The sequence below is a fragment of the Gymnogyps californianus genome, chromosome 2, assembly GCF_018139145.2.
Source record: "Gymnogyps californianus isolate 813 chromosome 2, ASM1813914v2, whole genome shotgun sequence".
Lineage (NCBI taxonomy): Eukaryota > Metazoa > Chordata > Aves > Accipitriformes > Cathartidae > Gymnogyps > Gymnogyps californianus.
Genome location: NC_059472.1, coordinates 5,553,715 through 5,569,772, shown reverse-complemented (window position 1 = coordinate 5,569,772; position 16,058 = coordinate 5,553,715). Strand labels below are relative to the sequence as shown.

Sequence of the window (16,058 nt, the reverse complement as noted above, 5' to 3'; positions counted from 1 at the left end):
CCCAGGTTTCTGAGGCCAACCAGTTCTTCCTTCAAGGATATTCCAATTCCAATCTATACAGTGGAAACTCACAGAGAAGGTTAGACCTAAAACTGGACCCTGAGGAGGTCCACCACTGTCTGCCTTCTGGCTTGTTAGACTTTTTCCTAGAAAATTCATCATTATCTCCCTCCTAGCCAGTTTCTGGCTCACTTTACAACATTTATTAATCGCTACCCTTTTTCACTTTAGCAGTGACTTTCAATCCAGTACTCAAACAAATGTTTGCTGAAGTCCAGATAGATGAGATTTACTTAGTTTTGTTTGTCTAAAGAAAAAAACCCACCTGTCTTTTAAAAGGAAAATATCAGTTTAGTCTGTTGGCTCTCCTCCAGCTCATCATGTGTTTTTTGATGCAGTTATTCTTTTAATTATGTATGGAGCCATCCTCCCTACCCTCACCCCTACTCTTAGCCTCTGACTTAACAAAATCCCACACATCTTCCACCTCTCAGTCATACCACTGGTTCCCTTCATCTCCCAAAGTTTGTCCTTTTATAGCTCATTTTATGATTTAGCTTCTCTTTTTACTTCTACTAATCCAGAGTGACTCAATTCACATTCACTTAACTGCAGACACAGACTTAAAGGTAGCAGGTCATGCTATAACGTGTGTGCAAGGTAGGGTATACAAGAAAGGGCTGGCATTGGTGATGTTCTGTGTGAAACAATTGCCTGTGTCGTCTGCTGGTGCATTTCATCCAATAAAAATATAAGAAAAAAAATCCCCAGAAAGACTTTTGTCCCTCTTACTTTCACTTCTGATGTCTTGTCCCTGTCTGAGGGAGCAAAGAGGTGTTTAATCTGAGAAGCCTTTTAATACAGTCTTCCCTGTCCCAAAAATGAGATTGACTGCAACTTCCACTCTATGGGGCTGCACTTTGCATCCATCTAGAAACGTGCAAGATGTAGCTATAAAGTTCTGTGTTAGGAGCTTGCTGGGCAAGGATCAGTTTTGGTTGTCATTGAGTTTCCAAGCGGAGCACAAGACACGGGTGTTAACTTCAAATCCTTGAACATATGAGGACCTGGGTACCAGAGGAACAGCCTCCCCCTCAGTGCTGTCACTGGTGAATCCACAGAAATCCCAGAGCTGAACCTCTCTCCCAAGGGTGAGGGAGAAAGAGGCAGGCTGCTCCTCAAAACTGAAGTGCAGTCCTCTTTGGGACAGAATACAAAAGCCTTTCAGCAACAACTAACAGCACAACACATCCTTTTGGAAGCACACTAAGCCAACAGAAATTTTCCAGTTACTTTAGCTGGGAAAAGGCAATAATTTTCTGTTGGAATTGGACCCAGGGGCCCAGAGTCTTCAGAAAATGCTATAGAGTATGTAAGGAGTACATAAGGAGTGGAACAGCATTTTTGGTCCTATACTGATCCATCTCCAGCAGCACAATGGTCCTTAGCAGACCCAGAATATCCATTCAATTTTTTCCAGAGAAGAGGCATCCATTTTCCTAATCACCAGGAACAGGAAGAGAAAGAAATCTTTGTTGTCTCACCATATAGAGGCAATCAGGAGCCTTCCACAAATCCTCTCATATTGGTGGAGAGGGGCCGGAGACGTCACTTTAATTAAATACCGTAACAATCCTGTTATTAAGTCACTGCATGGCACGGTGAACGTTCACACTTTACAGTGAACAGAGGTTCCCCAGGTCAAATAAACGACAGCCCTATGCTATCAGTCTAACCAGGGGAACAGACATTTTGCAATAAATGAAATTCTGTTTAGATATTAGGGAAAAAAAAATATTCAGTGTGATAGTGACCAAACTGGAACAGTTGCCCAGAGGACCTGTGGAATGTCCATCTTTGGAGATACTCAAAACTCAACTGTACGAGGCCCTGAACCACCTGTTCTAACTTCAAAGTAGACCTAACTTCGAAGTAGGCCCTGCTTTAAGTAGGAGATTCGACCAGATGATTTCCATAGGACCCTTCCAACCTGAACTAGTCTACAGATCTAAGACAGCAAAGTAATCTTTTAAGTTAAAATGCTGAATATTGACCTGCTTTCTAGGAGGAAAGTGGAATTTGAAGAGAAAAGGAAAAATAAGTCAAAAACTTTACAGAAGAGCGTAAGTATATGTATATACGTGCATATATGCATCTACACCTCACTCTACTCAAAACTTTTGCACCAGGCCTGAAGTGGGTTTCTTGTCCTTTACACTGCTCAACAGAAGATATATTTTTGAAGTCAGATGAAAGCACAGAGTCTATTAATTAGCACGTCAATTAAAATTCAGACAAACATGAACTAAACATAGGCAGCCATTTACAACTCCATTCTTCTGGAAAGGATCACACAGAGGATGATCATCTGAGGAGTGACACAATCCTCCTACTCATTTTGAGCAGCAGCTTCCATGGCAAATAGGTACATTCTGAATCCGTAGGGCTATTTGCTGAATAGCTCTACTGTTTGCACAGCCCAGTGACAGGACTTTCAGAACAGGTTAATGCAAAACTTAGCAATAGACAGCAGTTGAAAATGAGTGTTTGGGGATTATGAGTTTGGGTCTAACGACCAGAAAAGATGTTACCACCCGGCATTATCACAGGCTAGATGTAATGAGACCGCAGCCAAAATAAGCTGCCCACAGACAGCACAGTTGGAAGTGACATTTTGTGCAGGCAGTGAAAATCCCCCAATGAAAAAACTCTGAGTGAGTAGCAGAGCTGTCAAACCTTGGCCATTTCTACTCATAATCAAGTCGCAGAAGAGCCTCCGGCCTCCCACTGCAGTGACTTATGTTCTTGGGTCAGTCACAGATATTCCCAGTACATCCTTGATGGGCAGGTTGTCTCTGCCAAAAGCTCGAACAGTCTTGGGGGGCTAGAAAAGAGGCACAGCCCACGCATATATCTGACAGATTAAGTAAGTCCTTCAGCTGGCTGGAAAGATATATCAGAACTCACAGAAAAGCAGAGATATCACCAGACTGGCTTCCCTCGTGATCTTTCACCAGCATTTCAGAAAAGGTGGTTCTTCTTGGGACTTTTTATCTTTTCTTTTTTTTTTTTCTTATATACACATATATAAGCATTTCTTCAGTGGGAATTACCATTGTGCTTGGACATCCCACAACAATCACAGATCAAATAAATGGACATTAAAACTCACCAAACTTGGAGCAGTAAAAAAAAAAAGTCATCTCCAAGACTTATTGCCTTCCTCTATCTATTACACTAAGCTCCATTGGCTTTTTAATTTGCTGTCCTATCAAAAGAAAGTTCACAATTAATTTGCTGTTGAATGTCAACAGATAACTCTTTTCCAGCCCTGCACTTTCTGATATACTTCTCCACCACTGAATATGTGTTGGATTAAGAACATGCCTACTAGGAAAGGTGTAATGAATCAGAACAACACACTAGAAACGTAAAGTTACACTATTTCATTTCCCAGATGTACAGCAGAAAAGTGTGTCTCTTTACCTGGAATCTCATCAGTCCCTCCATTGGTGTGTTTGAATCGATCTCCTTCCACGTGGACATTTGGACACAGGACATCTGAAACACCAAAGAACCAGTACAAAATTATCACAAGTAAACACATCATTTTGGAAGCTATAGAACTAACAAAAGCCGATCTCCTGGGTTTTGTCCAACACTTGCACATGGTCCCACAGCAATAATTCTGTTCCCAGTCTCTGCCTGTCCTAAATACCCTTCCTCTATTCTATCCCCTAACCACATGCTGGGCAAGAGACCCAATACACTACATCTGGTTTTGAGCCACTTTTTGCTGACTGGCCAGCCAAGAAGCCAAACAGAATAGATGACCTGAGCCTTTCCCTCAGGTAGGACATCACTCTGGGTTTTTCTTCTTCGCCGGTCTGTAAATCTGCAGGAGTGTCACAAAAACTTAAGAAAATATAGAATATGATTCCACTCTCAGATTGGTTGGAAGGGAAGGTCTGAAGGCCCAGCTGACATTGGGGTGCTGCCCAAACTTTTCAGAAAGGATATCTCCTACTCAGAAAAACCTCAAACCTAAGGTGCTAAGACAGGAAATGGAATCCAGAGCACAGAACGATGAAGTGCCTTTAGTCACACCAAGGTCCCATCACAGGTCAGCGTCAGAGACAACACTGAAGCCCACTCTCCTATATTTTACTATATTACCTGTGATTCCCCTGTTAACACTCCTCCAGGACCATGCCTATTTATGTCTGCTCCTTGAGTTTGTTCAAGCAGAAAGCCGAGTTAAATATGACTAAAATTTTGAAGAATATTCACCACTACACACAGGTTTCAAAAAAGTAATGAAAATACCCAGCCTTTGTCAGCCATTTCTCGTGCTCCCAATTAGTGTCAACACAATCGCAGGTAAATGCTTTTCTGCAGAGAACTGTCTACCTATCCACCTCTCTCCTGCCATATCTTTGACGTAACATTTATTTATGCTTTGTTTTCCCAGATCAATAGGTAATTGCACGTTTGTAAACAATGGGGACAGATAGCTCAAGGAATCAGTTTAATGAGAATATAAAAATGAACCCCTGACTTTTCACCGCTTGCACAGCCCCATGTTTATGTCCTTCCTCTGATTTAAAGAACAACCAGGTAAGGACAGCCAAGTCCCATTCCTTCATTTGCCCAGTTGCACACATGATAATACACATATGCTCTGCAGTTGCAATACTCATCTTGATGCATATGGTATTTAGCATCATCTCCACCTGGTGTTTAGTACTTTATTCCTTCAGTATCATTAATTGTTGTGCTTGTAGAGGAGCAGCAAGGGCCAACTGCTCCCTAAGGGATGGGGAGCCAGGAGCTGAAGGTGACCCAAGCCCAGGCAATGCCCTTACCAATGGGCACAATCTCACAGGGCTCTCTCAAGACTTTCTACAGCAGGTCTACCTTGACTTGTTTGTGAAGCTACATCCAAAATGATGAGATAAAAATGACTTTTCTGAGGACATTGCCAGCAGGCCCTACATCTCTTCTCCTGCTTCCTGACTCTCAGTAAAAAATCCAATATTCCACAATGTTTGGTTAAGCCTAGCAATGAAATCAGATATTTTTCCTCCTTTATTGTGCTAATGAATTTACGGTCCAGATTATCAGCTGCAGGTGAGGCACTCTCAGCTCAGTGGAAAGAAAGGGGACTGTAAAAGCCATTGCCAGAAGCCCCAACAGCCAACGCAGCAATCAAAGCAGTCAAACACTTTCAGCCACCCCTTTGCTGCAGCAGTGGGGGAGGCCAGAGACTGATTACTCATGCAAGTGTGTGTTACCCAGGGCATTTCAGATTTTCTTTGGACCAGCTTTAGGGCTGCTGCTTCTATAGACACAATTCATAGTCGTCACTTTTTTTTTTCCACCACACCAGGAACCAATACTTATTGATGCACAGGGTCACTTCGTGTAAATTTTAGCCAGAGGTTTCTTTTGCTCCCTGGTGCCTGTTGGTTTGAAGGCCAGGATACTCCACTCAAACCCGCTTATGTCATAACATCAGACATGTGAAACCGTGTCGTAGTTTCCCCTCCATCAGAGGTCTGCACAACTTCCCAACACAATAGGGAAGCTCTCCTCTGCTAGGTGAACTTTAAAAGTTGAAAACATTTTAAACCATTAAGACTTGCAAGAGCCAAAGTTAGGCCACCTCTATTTCCATTCAAAAGTAAGCTGTACTGACAAAAGATTTGCTTAGAAGTGTCAGAAGCCCTGTGCAGATGTTATACTGATCCTTTAAGTTTTGACTTTGCTAACAACAAATGCTTTTTTGGTTACAGGCGCTGAGTCAGTGCAGTAAACAGCACTTCTGAGCCCCAGTCTCAGAACTGGAAGATGTATGGCTGTGCAGAAAATAAGGAACATAAGAAATCAAAATGAGCAAAATTTCCCCAAATAAAGAGTAAACAAATGGAAGGCATGAATAAAATCACAAAAATGTCATTCACCTCTGCTGCCCAGGACTCCTGAGAGATACACAGGGAAGAATAAAACATATCAGACACAGCAGTGTACCTTTTCATGCAACGGGGAGGTAATGTCTGAATTATAGATATATAAATTATCACTCCAATCTTTAATGTCATCACACAACCTCCACCAGGTCCAATTAGAAAGAACCATGGCTTCCTAGCAGGGAAGTATGAGTTAGCGAAATCTGCTGGTTTTAGCTCCTATTTTGGAACCAGGACTATACAGCAAACTGATGCGCTTGGCCTTGGTGCAGAACTGTCTTGCCACAAAAAGTAGAAATGCCAATGTCAATAATATTATTCTCTTCTTCCAGCTCTGCCCTTTAATTCTCTTATTACCTCTTAAGGAACTCTGGCCTCACTTTGGCCTTCATTTTACAAATGTCCTGTGCTCCTTTTGGCCTCTCCCTTCCTGTCTGCATCTACAGCACAAACATGAATAGTCCACAAGGGAAAGAAAATGATTGCAATGCTCACTTTCCAGCTACAGAATAATTCACAGAGGCACAAAAGAGGTTAGTGCTTTACCATCCAAGTTAGCAGCACGGCCACTTGTGTCCAGTGAGCAGTGTGCCAGACTGACAGCGGTCCCAACCAGCGATAAGGTCTCGTTGTTACACCCGGGGTTGCATTGATAGGAAAGGAAACACAAAAGCTGTTTCTCTCCTGTGGAGCCTTTATATGAGATCCCTGATACAGGTGAACGTTGTAACATCAAAGAAGAGTGTTTATGCCTAATCTTTCTGCTACTGCCAGGCCAAACTTTGAGCAAACACTCCTGGTGCTTGGAGGATTTGCAGCAATGAGCATCCACCGCAAATGGCAGAAGGAGTAATAAGATCTACACTGCAGCTACATCTCTACTAATTTGTAAACATTTGCAGATTTGCAAAAGAGAAGATACAACTGACTGACCTGAGCTTTCAGCCACTGGTCCTTGTTACGTCCTCTCTGGCCAGTTCATTCAAATCTATATGAGCTTGTAGTTGCTTTTAAATACATATTGTTTAAACCTACTTCCTTGTCCTCAACTTTATGTAATATTCTGTCAACCCTTTGCTTTATCCACAAATTTTATAGGCAAAGATTTTGCATTTATGTCCATGTGGTCCATGGAAATTTTTAATAGCACCAAAACTGCTATATATCCCTTTTACAGTTGCACTAGAAATGATGCCTTTCCACTGACACCTGCTACATGAGATCAGTCAGCTCTTAATCTACTGTAGAGTGTTACTTTTTAATGCAAATGTCATTCAATACGCAATAACAATGCCTAAGAACAAATGTATTATATCTAGGTAGTTACCATATCAACCAAACTGTAACTCTTCACAGAAAGAAATTAGTTTTGTTAGAGATGACCTCTTTCTCATAAAATTATAATCCTTGAATAGGGATACATAATAATTCCCATTCTGTAATACTTTATTCACTGGCTTTGACGTCAATTATTATTTTTTTGTGAGTGAGATCAGGCAAACTGGTCTATAGCTATACATATGAATAATTTTTCATTTTTTAATAGCGATACATTATCATCATTTCAAAGTCCCATAATTAGTGTTGTACTAGGAAGCTATATGCATATAAGTTTGCAGACGACACCAGGCTGAGTGGTGCAGTTGACACACCTGAGGGACAGGATGCCATCCAGAGGGACCTGGACAAGCTCAAGAAGTGGGCCCATGTGAACCTCATGAGGTTCAACAAGGTCAAGTGCAAGGTTGGGCATCTGGGTTAGGGCAATCCCCGGTATCAATACAGGCTGGGGGATGAAGGGATTGAGAGCAGCCCTGCCGAGAAGGACTTGGGGGTACTGGTGGATGAAAACCTAGACATGAGCTGGCAATGTGCGCTCACAGCCCAGAAAGCCAACTGTATCCTGGGCTGCATCAAAAGAAGCGTGGCCAGCCGGTCAAGGGAGGTGATTCTGCCCCTCTACTCCACTCTCATGAGACCCCCACCTGGAGTACTGCATCCAGCTCTGGAGTCCTCAGCACAGGAGAGACATGGACCTGTTGGAGTGGGTCCAGAGGAGGGCCACAAAAATGATCAGAGGGCTGGAACACCTTGTGGTGGGTCGACCCTGGCTGGATGCCAGGTGTCCACCAAGCTGCTCTATCACTCCCCCTCCTCAACTGGACAGGGGAGAAAAAATAAAATGAAAGGCTCGTGGGTCGAGATAAGGACAGGGAGATCACTCAGCAATTACCATCATGGGCAAAACAGACTCGACTTGGGGAAAAATCAGTTTAATTTATTGCTAGTCAAATCAGAGCAGGATAATGAGAAATAAAACCAAATCTTAAAACACCTTTCCCCCACCCCTCCCTTCTTCCCAGGCTTAACTTGACTCCCGATTTCTCTACCTCCTCCCCCCGAGTGGTGCAGGGGGACGGGGAATGGGGGTTTGGGTCAGTTCATCACACGTTGTCTCTGCCGCTCCTTCCTCCTCAGGGGGAGGACTCCTCACACTCTTCCCCTGCTCCAGCGTGGGGTCCCTTCCCACGGGAGACAGTCCTCCACGAACTTCTCCAACGTGAGTCCTTCCCATGGGCTACAGTTCTTCAAGAACTGCTCCAGCATGGGTCCCATCCACAGGGTGCAGTCCTTCAGGAACAGACTGCTCCAGCGTGGGTCCCCCGTGGGGTCACAAGTCCTGCCAGCAAACCTGCTCCAGCGTGGGCTCCTCTCCCCATGGCCGGTCCACAGTTCCTGCCAGGAGCCTGCTCCAGCGCAGGCTTCCCACAGGGTCACAGCCTCCTTCAGGCATCCACCTGCTCCTGGCGTGGGGTCCTTCACGGGCTGCAGGTGGATATCTGCTCCACCGTGGACCTCCATGGGCTGCAGGGGATAGCCTGCCTCACCATAGTCTTCCCCACGGGCTGCAGGGGAACTCTCTGCTCCGGCGCCTGGACACCTCCTCCCCCTCCTTCTTCCCTGACCTTGGTGTCTGCGGAGTTGTTTCTCTCACATCTTCTCACTCCTCTCTCTCTGGCTGCAACTGCTACTCCCCTGTAACTTCTTTTCCCTTTCTTAAATCTGTTATCCCAGAGGCGCTACCACTGTTACTGATGGGCTTGGCCTTGGCCAGCGGCGGGTCCGTCTTTGAACCTGCTGGCATTAACTTTATCGGACATAGGGGAAGCTTCTAGCAGCTTCTCACAGAAGCCACCCCTGTAGCCCCCCTGCTACTAAAACCTTGCCACGCAAACCCAATATACACGTCTCCTATGAAGAAAGGCTGAGAGAGTTGGGGTTGTTTAGCCTGGAGAAGAGAAGGCTCCAGGGAAACTTATTGCAGCCTTTCAGTACTTAAAGGGGGCTTACAAGAAAGATGAGGACAAACTTTTTAGTAGGGCCTGTTGTGATAGGACAAGGGGTAATGGTTTTGAACTAAAAGAGGGTAGATTTAGCCTAGGTATAAGGAAGAAATTTTTTACAATGAGGGTGATGAAACCCTGGAACAGGTTGCCCAGAGAGGTGGTAGATGCCCCATCCCTGGAAACATTCAAGGTCAGGTTGGATGGGGCTCTGAGCAACCTGATCCAGTTGAAGTTGTCCCTGCTCATTGCAGAGGGGGGGTTGGACTAGATGACCTTTAAATGTCCCTTCCAACCCAAACCATTCTATGATTCTATGATTCCCAGGTATCTTTCCTCTCTTTTACTATTGTTATGCTCTAGTAGTCCAAACTTGCCAAAGGCAACTGTATGTTTTATTAGGATGGCTGGTGAATTTCTCCTACAGTCACTTGCTTCTTACAACCAGAAGGTCCATCCAGGGCTGTCACCTGAAACCTCATTTCCTTCCTCTGTAGACTCCTCAGCAGATGACTTACTCAATGTAAAATAACCATTTGATTCTTGTAGCTTCCTTATTCACTTTTTTTCACAGATCTCCAAATTGGTCAGAACTGTTTGCAGATCCCACATCAGCGAGAAAAGAGAGAATCCAGTTCAACCTCACACAAGTGTTGGTGCTGACTCAAGGACAATACCTGCCCCACTCCTGGGGTGGTCTTTACAGATAACCACAGGCACATAGAACTGACAGGAGATGAGTGTTTTCACATCCAGGACTCTGTTTTTCCACCCTGATCCCTGTCCTCCCTTGGTCCAATCTACAAGGTCCTCTGGAACAGAAGGGCATTTGATAAGATGTCTGCTGTGGGAGCTGCTTAAGTACAAATGAGTAACAACAGAAAACATTGGGAAAAAGTATTGTAGTCGTAGTGACCATTGAATCTCCAAGAGAAATAGATACTGTGTATCTTTCAAAGAGGCATTCAATCTTTTCCAAGCACGGGGGACATTTGCTTATGGAAAATGTATCCTGAATACTTTCAAAAGATGCTCACACATCTTATAGTGACTGTGTGCCTGGTTGAGTATTATTGGTTTTGATGAAAGCAGATACTTAGCACCGGCATTCACAAAGTTTAGCTTTTGCATAGAAAGACTACTCTCCCTAGATTTCCTTTACAGTCAAAAAAGAGAAATAAACTCTTCTGAGTGGTGATTTGGACAAAAACATAGACAGAAGCACTTAAAATTACCCCAAAGGGCTTAGTTTCTCCAGCAAGGATACACTTCAGGAGATGCCCTTAGTCATAGTCAGACTGGGATCTTTGCAATGCTTCATTTCAGAGGGAACACACCAAGAATTGGTGTGATACGTTGGGCACTGAGACACTCTTATCTAATCTGAGCTATCTTAGCATCCTCTACAGCTGTCTTGAACACCAGTTTTAGGATGGGATGCACCACTCTCGCTCTGCACTGAAAATTGACAGAACTTGAGTATCTCTTTTGCAATAGATGCTTTACTTCAAAGCAGGTAAAGTTAAGTGAGGCAATTCCCATCATAAATACGCTTAAGAACCTGAAGGATATGGGCGCTCTGTCCTGCTTCGTATGACCGTGAAATCCTCCTCTGAATCCTGCTCAGCACTGAACAAGCTGACTTGGTTTGTATGAGCTTCTTGTTCAAGGAAGCACAACGTAGTTTTCTGAAAGTGATCTAACTGCAGATAACACCCTTTTCTGTAAGCAAATCATACTGAGATCTGTTTGATGATAATGAGTGATTTAAGCCTCACTTTTAGATATCATCCTTTAGAACATTCCCATGAAAAAATCCTGAAGCTGTCAAATATTTTAAAATTAAAAGAGACAGTACGTCTTACAGAGTATATGCACTGTAAGAGACACGTCAGAAGAGCATGTCAGCTCGGGAACTTTCACTAGCATTAAATTAACATTAATAACGTGTTGTTGTGAAACTGTAATAATAGGGTTACGAGTTTGGAAAAGAACAACGTGAATGATCTGATAGTTTAAGTCTCTCTGCCTCCGAGCCATTTCAAAAGAAAGCCAAGGAAAAGGGATAGAAAAAAGGGAAAAGCAAAAGAGATCGAGAAAAAAGCAGAGAGAAGAGGGGGGGGGGGTGAGAGAGAGAGGGAGGGAGGGAGGGAAGGAAGGAAGGAGGGAAGGAAGGAAGGAGAGGAAGGAGAAGGAAGGAAGGAAAGAAGGAAGGAAGGAAAGGAAGGAAGAAAAGAAAAATTAAAGAGAGAGAGAGGAAACGAAAAAGAGGAAAAGGAAAGGGAAAGGCAAAGGGAAAAGGGCTAGTTTGACACACAAAGATTCATTTAGGGTCTATAAACATACAAACAGAGAAATGATTTTGCACTGTAGTGGGCTATTAAATCTGCCAAACTCTCCCTTGAAACCAAAGCAATACAGATTGAAACCATAAGGCACTTCTTCCTTTCTGATATTTCCTTCTTCCACCTCTGGACTGGCTTATATGAGGAGGACATGAGGCTCTCCCTCCGCTGAGAACCCCAGATCCAGCCTGTGTGTACGTCTGCCTCGGGGCTGAGCAGTAACTCAGCCAGACCCAACGAGCAGGTAACACGTGGGGGAACTGCACAGCCTGCAGTGTTGCAGGAGCTCACACTGACAGACCGTGGTGTTCCCCCCTCACCCCACAAGTTTATGAATCTCCATTTCTATTTGTACTGTACAAAGAGCATAATTATTGGAAGAACTGCCTTCTCCATGAGTCCAATCTGAGTAGCTGTTTCCTAAAACACCATTTTGAAGACAACTCCCTCACTTGGAAAGTTTGGTTAAAGTCATGGCATCGTGTCTGTTATAGCAATCCCTGGCCAGGAACGGTGTCATCCTGCTGCCCCTTAGGGCTTTCTATTGAGAAACCTTCCCTGTGAAGTGCTAAACACAAACCCCAGTTGCCAGCGCTCCATCCTTTTGTCCTTAGGACTCTGCTGAAACAGTTTCTTCATTTTCATTTTTATTCTTTCAAGAATAAGTAAGCCCTCAGCTGCCAAGGGCTCCTCCAGGGACTTGTGTGTAATGAATGCTGAACACGTGTAGCTGTCAAGTTACACAAGAATAAAGTAGAGAGGTGAGAATAGAAACACAAGAAGGTTAAAGCAAACATTATTTATTACCACGTTGGTCTTTTTTTTTCAAACGGAGAATTTCAGGATTCCAGAATATCAGCAGCACCCAGTGCATTGCTAAAGATTCAGCTACTTTCTGCATCTCCATCATTATTCCATTCCCACAATAGAAAGTCTCCACTTTCTATCAAAAAGCATGATATTCCTAATCTAGATATTTGAGTTGTCTCATCCCGTGACAGCAATCTTTAGCCCACCACAAATTCTATCCATGGATAAGGAAATAGTCTGGCAAATGCAGGCCTCATTAAAAGCTGTCTCCCAAAACTTTAGACCAGACTTCAAAATGTTTGCAAGGAATAACTATTCTTTAGCCACTGTCCAAAGATGAACTCTGAATCTTGTGTGCTTTTCAGAGCTAAACAATAATAACCTTGCAAGAAAGAGAGATCTGGGGGATTTGGGGGTGGGGGGGTACCTGCATAGAGCAAGCTTCATTTTTTCTGCAGTTAATATCGGAAATTTTTTCTACATTGAAACAAATTTTCCCATTGAAGCCTACACGTAAAGGGGAAGGGCCTGGTGAGAAAATTTTTCTTAAAGTTAAGCAGACTTCATGAAAGTAGTTTCTCAGAGGAGCTTTCTCAGACCCCATTAGCTCTGCTCTTCAATTACTTAGACAGTTCGCTGTACAGCAGTTCCTCCAGCACACGTAACTCCCTGCAGTCAGTTGATGACGAAAGTGATTCCTATATATAGCACTACCTTTATTTGTACTTTTTTTTCTTTTATAAAACATTGTACATGGACCATTATGAAGCCTCAACATTTAAGGTTTTTTTTTTCCCCACTCTTTTAAAAATACTTCTTCTTTTAAAAGAATACCTCCACGCTCTGCTCATATTCACTAAATACTTTTTGCAAATGTTCATTGTCAGATGTTCTTTCCCAGCAAATGAACCGATCCTTAAAGTGCCACCCACCCTTGGAAACAAATTCATAAGGAAAAAAAAATGGCATATTTTTCAACTACAGTGGCGGCAGTGACAGTGTAATGATACTGCAATTGCTTCTATGCTAACATTACAATTTGTAGCAAGGTGTAGGTAAAACAGAGCATAACAGCAATTATATGATTCCACCTTGCAGTTTAATGCCTTATGCAATTCTCACTTCCCTTCTGAAATCACACTGTATCTTCACACTGTGAAGTTTAAAATCTATCAGTGCCAGGAAAATCACCCATTCATAGCCGCTGCAGCCAAGGTGGATTCCGCCTTTTTGCCTTCAAATAATGCCTACTTTGATTCTGAATGAGGTTTCCGTATTTGCACACCAAGGCACTCTGTCACCACAGTGATGGGCCTCATACATGCTCACAATGAAATGGAAAGGGAGTAACAAACCCTTTCCACAACACAGCTTATAGACTGAGCAAACACAGCTATGGTCCACCCTATTCCTCATAATATCGCAAGGCTGTCACATTTTTCCACTAAAAAGTTATTCTAAAAATGCACCAACACCCAGCTGAATTGCTCTTCAGACTCCCCTGGATGCTGAGTAGGTCCCAAGTGACTGCAGTGGGAGCGTAGGTATCTGCATTTGCAGGGCTCCCTCCCCCTTTATCAGCACAGCAGCCAGAAAATGTGGTTCTTTGAGTAACCACACATTCAGTGCCTGGCGCTGTTCAGTAGATGTTATATTCCAGAGGGCAAGCAAAAATACTACTAGGTATTATACCCCAGAAAGCATTCATGCAACATATGTTTAAGGTCCCAGGCAAGAGGACACTCTTCTTTGGCTCCTTCTACAGGAAAGGAGAAGCAAGGCTCCTTCAGAGGGCAATTCAGAGCAGAAACCCAATTTAGATGCCCTGATTTAGCCCTGAAAAAGCTACTCTCTTCCTATTGGTGACAGAGGGAACCTAAGGATACACGGTTCCTAAGTTAGACATCTATCAAAGGCACCACAGTTACATCCATCCAATTAAAACAAGCATGGTTGGGTGCATTCCTGGGCACTGAGGCCAAGGCATGTTCAAGCCCACGTCTATGCTAGCAAATGGTCTTAGCCTCCAAAACAAGGCAGCTGCTGATCATGAACACTCCCTGGCATGTTATAAGTACCCATCTGGGCCCTAGAAATGTTCCAACAGAGTGTTAGCTTGCCTGGGCCAAAATGTGCCAGACACCGGTGCAGATGAGTGCATTACATTGCCCAGGAATGCTTCTGGCCACATTTATGGTTACTAGTTTAAATACAGCCTGTAAATATCATCCTTTGCTAAGAAAGAGCTCTGTAATAAAGATCAAAAGGAGCCTCTTGGGCAAAAATGCTAAATTCATTTTATGGTCACAGGTGACCAATTTTTAAATGCATTCAGTTCAAACAAGGAAGTGGGAAAGGGGCTGAGTGCACAGCCAAGAAATGTTGTATCCTATTTAAGTAGGGACAGGGGAAATGCAGGGAGTTCTGGCATTTGCAAAACACTTGTAGTCCTTTTGAAGGTGGAAAAAGAAAAAAAATCGTTAAATTATTTTCCTACACTTTGCTTCCAGTCCTGCCTCACACTGGAACTCTTTACATAAATGTGAAAAATATTGTTTTCCCCACAATGTGGCAGGCTGTGCTATGCATCTATGCCACCTTCTCACCCTGGATCCAAGCTTCTCTCTCTTCTCCTTTTGTCACAATCCACTGCCTTTTTTATTTCTCATTTCTGTCTGTCCCGTGCTCTGGATCTTGATTCCAAAAAGGACCATCCTACTACAGGTACTCACACCCCAACATCACACATAAAGTGACAACTACACAACCCCACCAACACTAGGGAATGCTGAACAGCCCAACAGCCCTGTCTCCAGGTTGATCCCATACTCTAACCTGTAACCCATCTTCAGATGTCCTTTAAAATTTCCTAGAGAAGCTCCTGAATCTTGGTGAGGACTCACCTTTCCAAGAGATACCTACACTGCAGGATTCACTGATAGCCTCTCCTTCTCTAACGCACCCACACAAACGCAAGAAACTCGTTGGACAGCTGACAGCAGACATATATTGTCAAGAGGACTGATGTAATTAGCACCATTTAAGTGAGCAGCATACAGAATTAATTTGCACATGCTCCCACAGGGAATAAATGGCACTATGGGAACTATGAATATAGCATCAGGCCTTGGCACTTCCAAGCTAATTTGCTTGTGTCTGCCCCTAAACAAATACACAGACTGTGTGCCAAGGAGCTTGTCGGCAAACAGGACAAGGTTTTGAGGAAAGCAATTAGCAGCTGCAGCGCTTTCCACCCAGGCTGTGAGCTGATTGCTACTCTTGGGGCACGAGTCCACCCCTTTCTCTCTGGTTCTCCCATCTTGGGAAAGAGGTGAAGCTTCACCGTGCAAAGTGTGCTTGATCCCAGTGAACTGCAGGGTTTCTCCTGAGTGGCCGATCATTGCCTTAGTAGATAAATTGCCATGAAAATGTCTTCATGCTGATGACCTATAAAATATTCAACAGAATGACAGTATGGAGTTAAGCTGGAGCACATCCTCCAGGAGCCAGCAGCCACAGCAACAAGTCCTTCCCCAGTGGCTGCTCTATGGGCACAGATGGACCATGTCACTCCTGACCCAGCTACTGGG

General features: G+C 43.7%; 1 protein-coding gene across 1 annotated transcript in view; it reads right to left on the bottom strand.

Moving 5' to 3' along the window:
- The window catches only part of COL22A1 (collagen type XXII alpha 1 chain), a 215,430-nt gene that overhangs the window by 166,695 nt on the left and 32,677 nt on the right, over positions 1 to 16,058 (bottom strand). Inside the window, exon 3 of the mRNA XM_050892264.1 lies at positions 3,487 to 3,561. Within this exon, the coding sequence (XP_050748221.1) occupies positions 3,487 to 3,561 (75 nt within the window). The remainder of the gene's footprint in view (positions 1 to 3,486; positions 3,562 to 16,058) is intronic.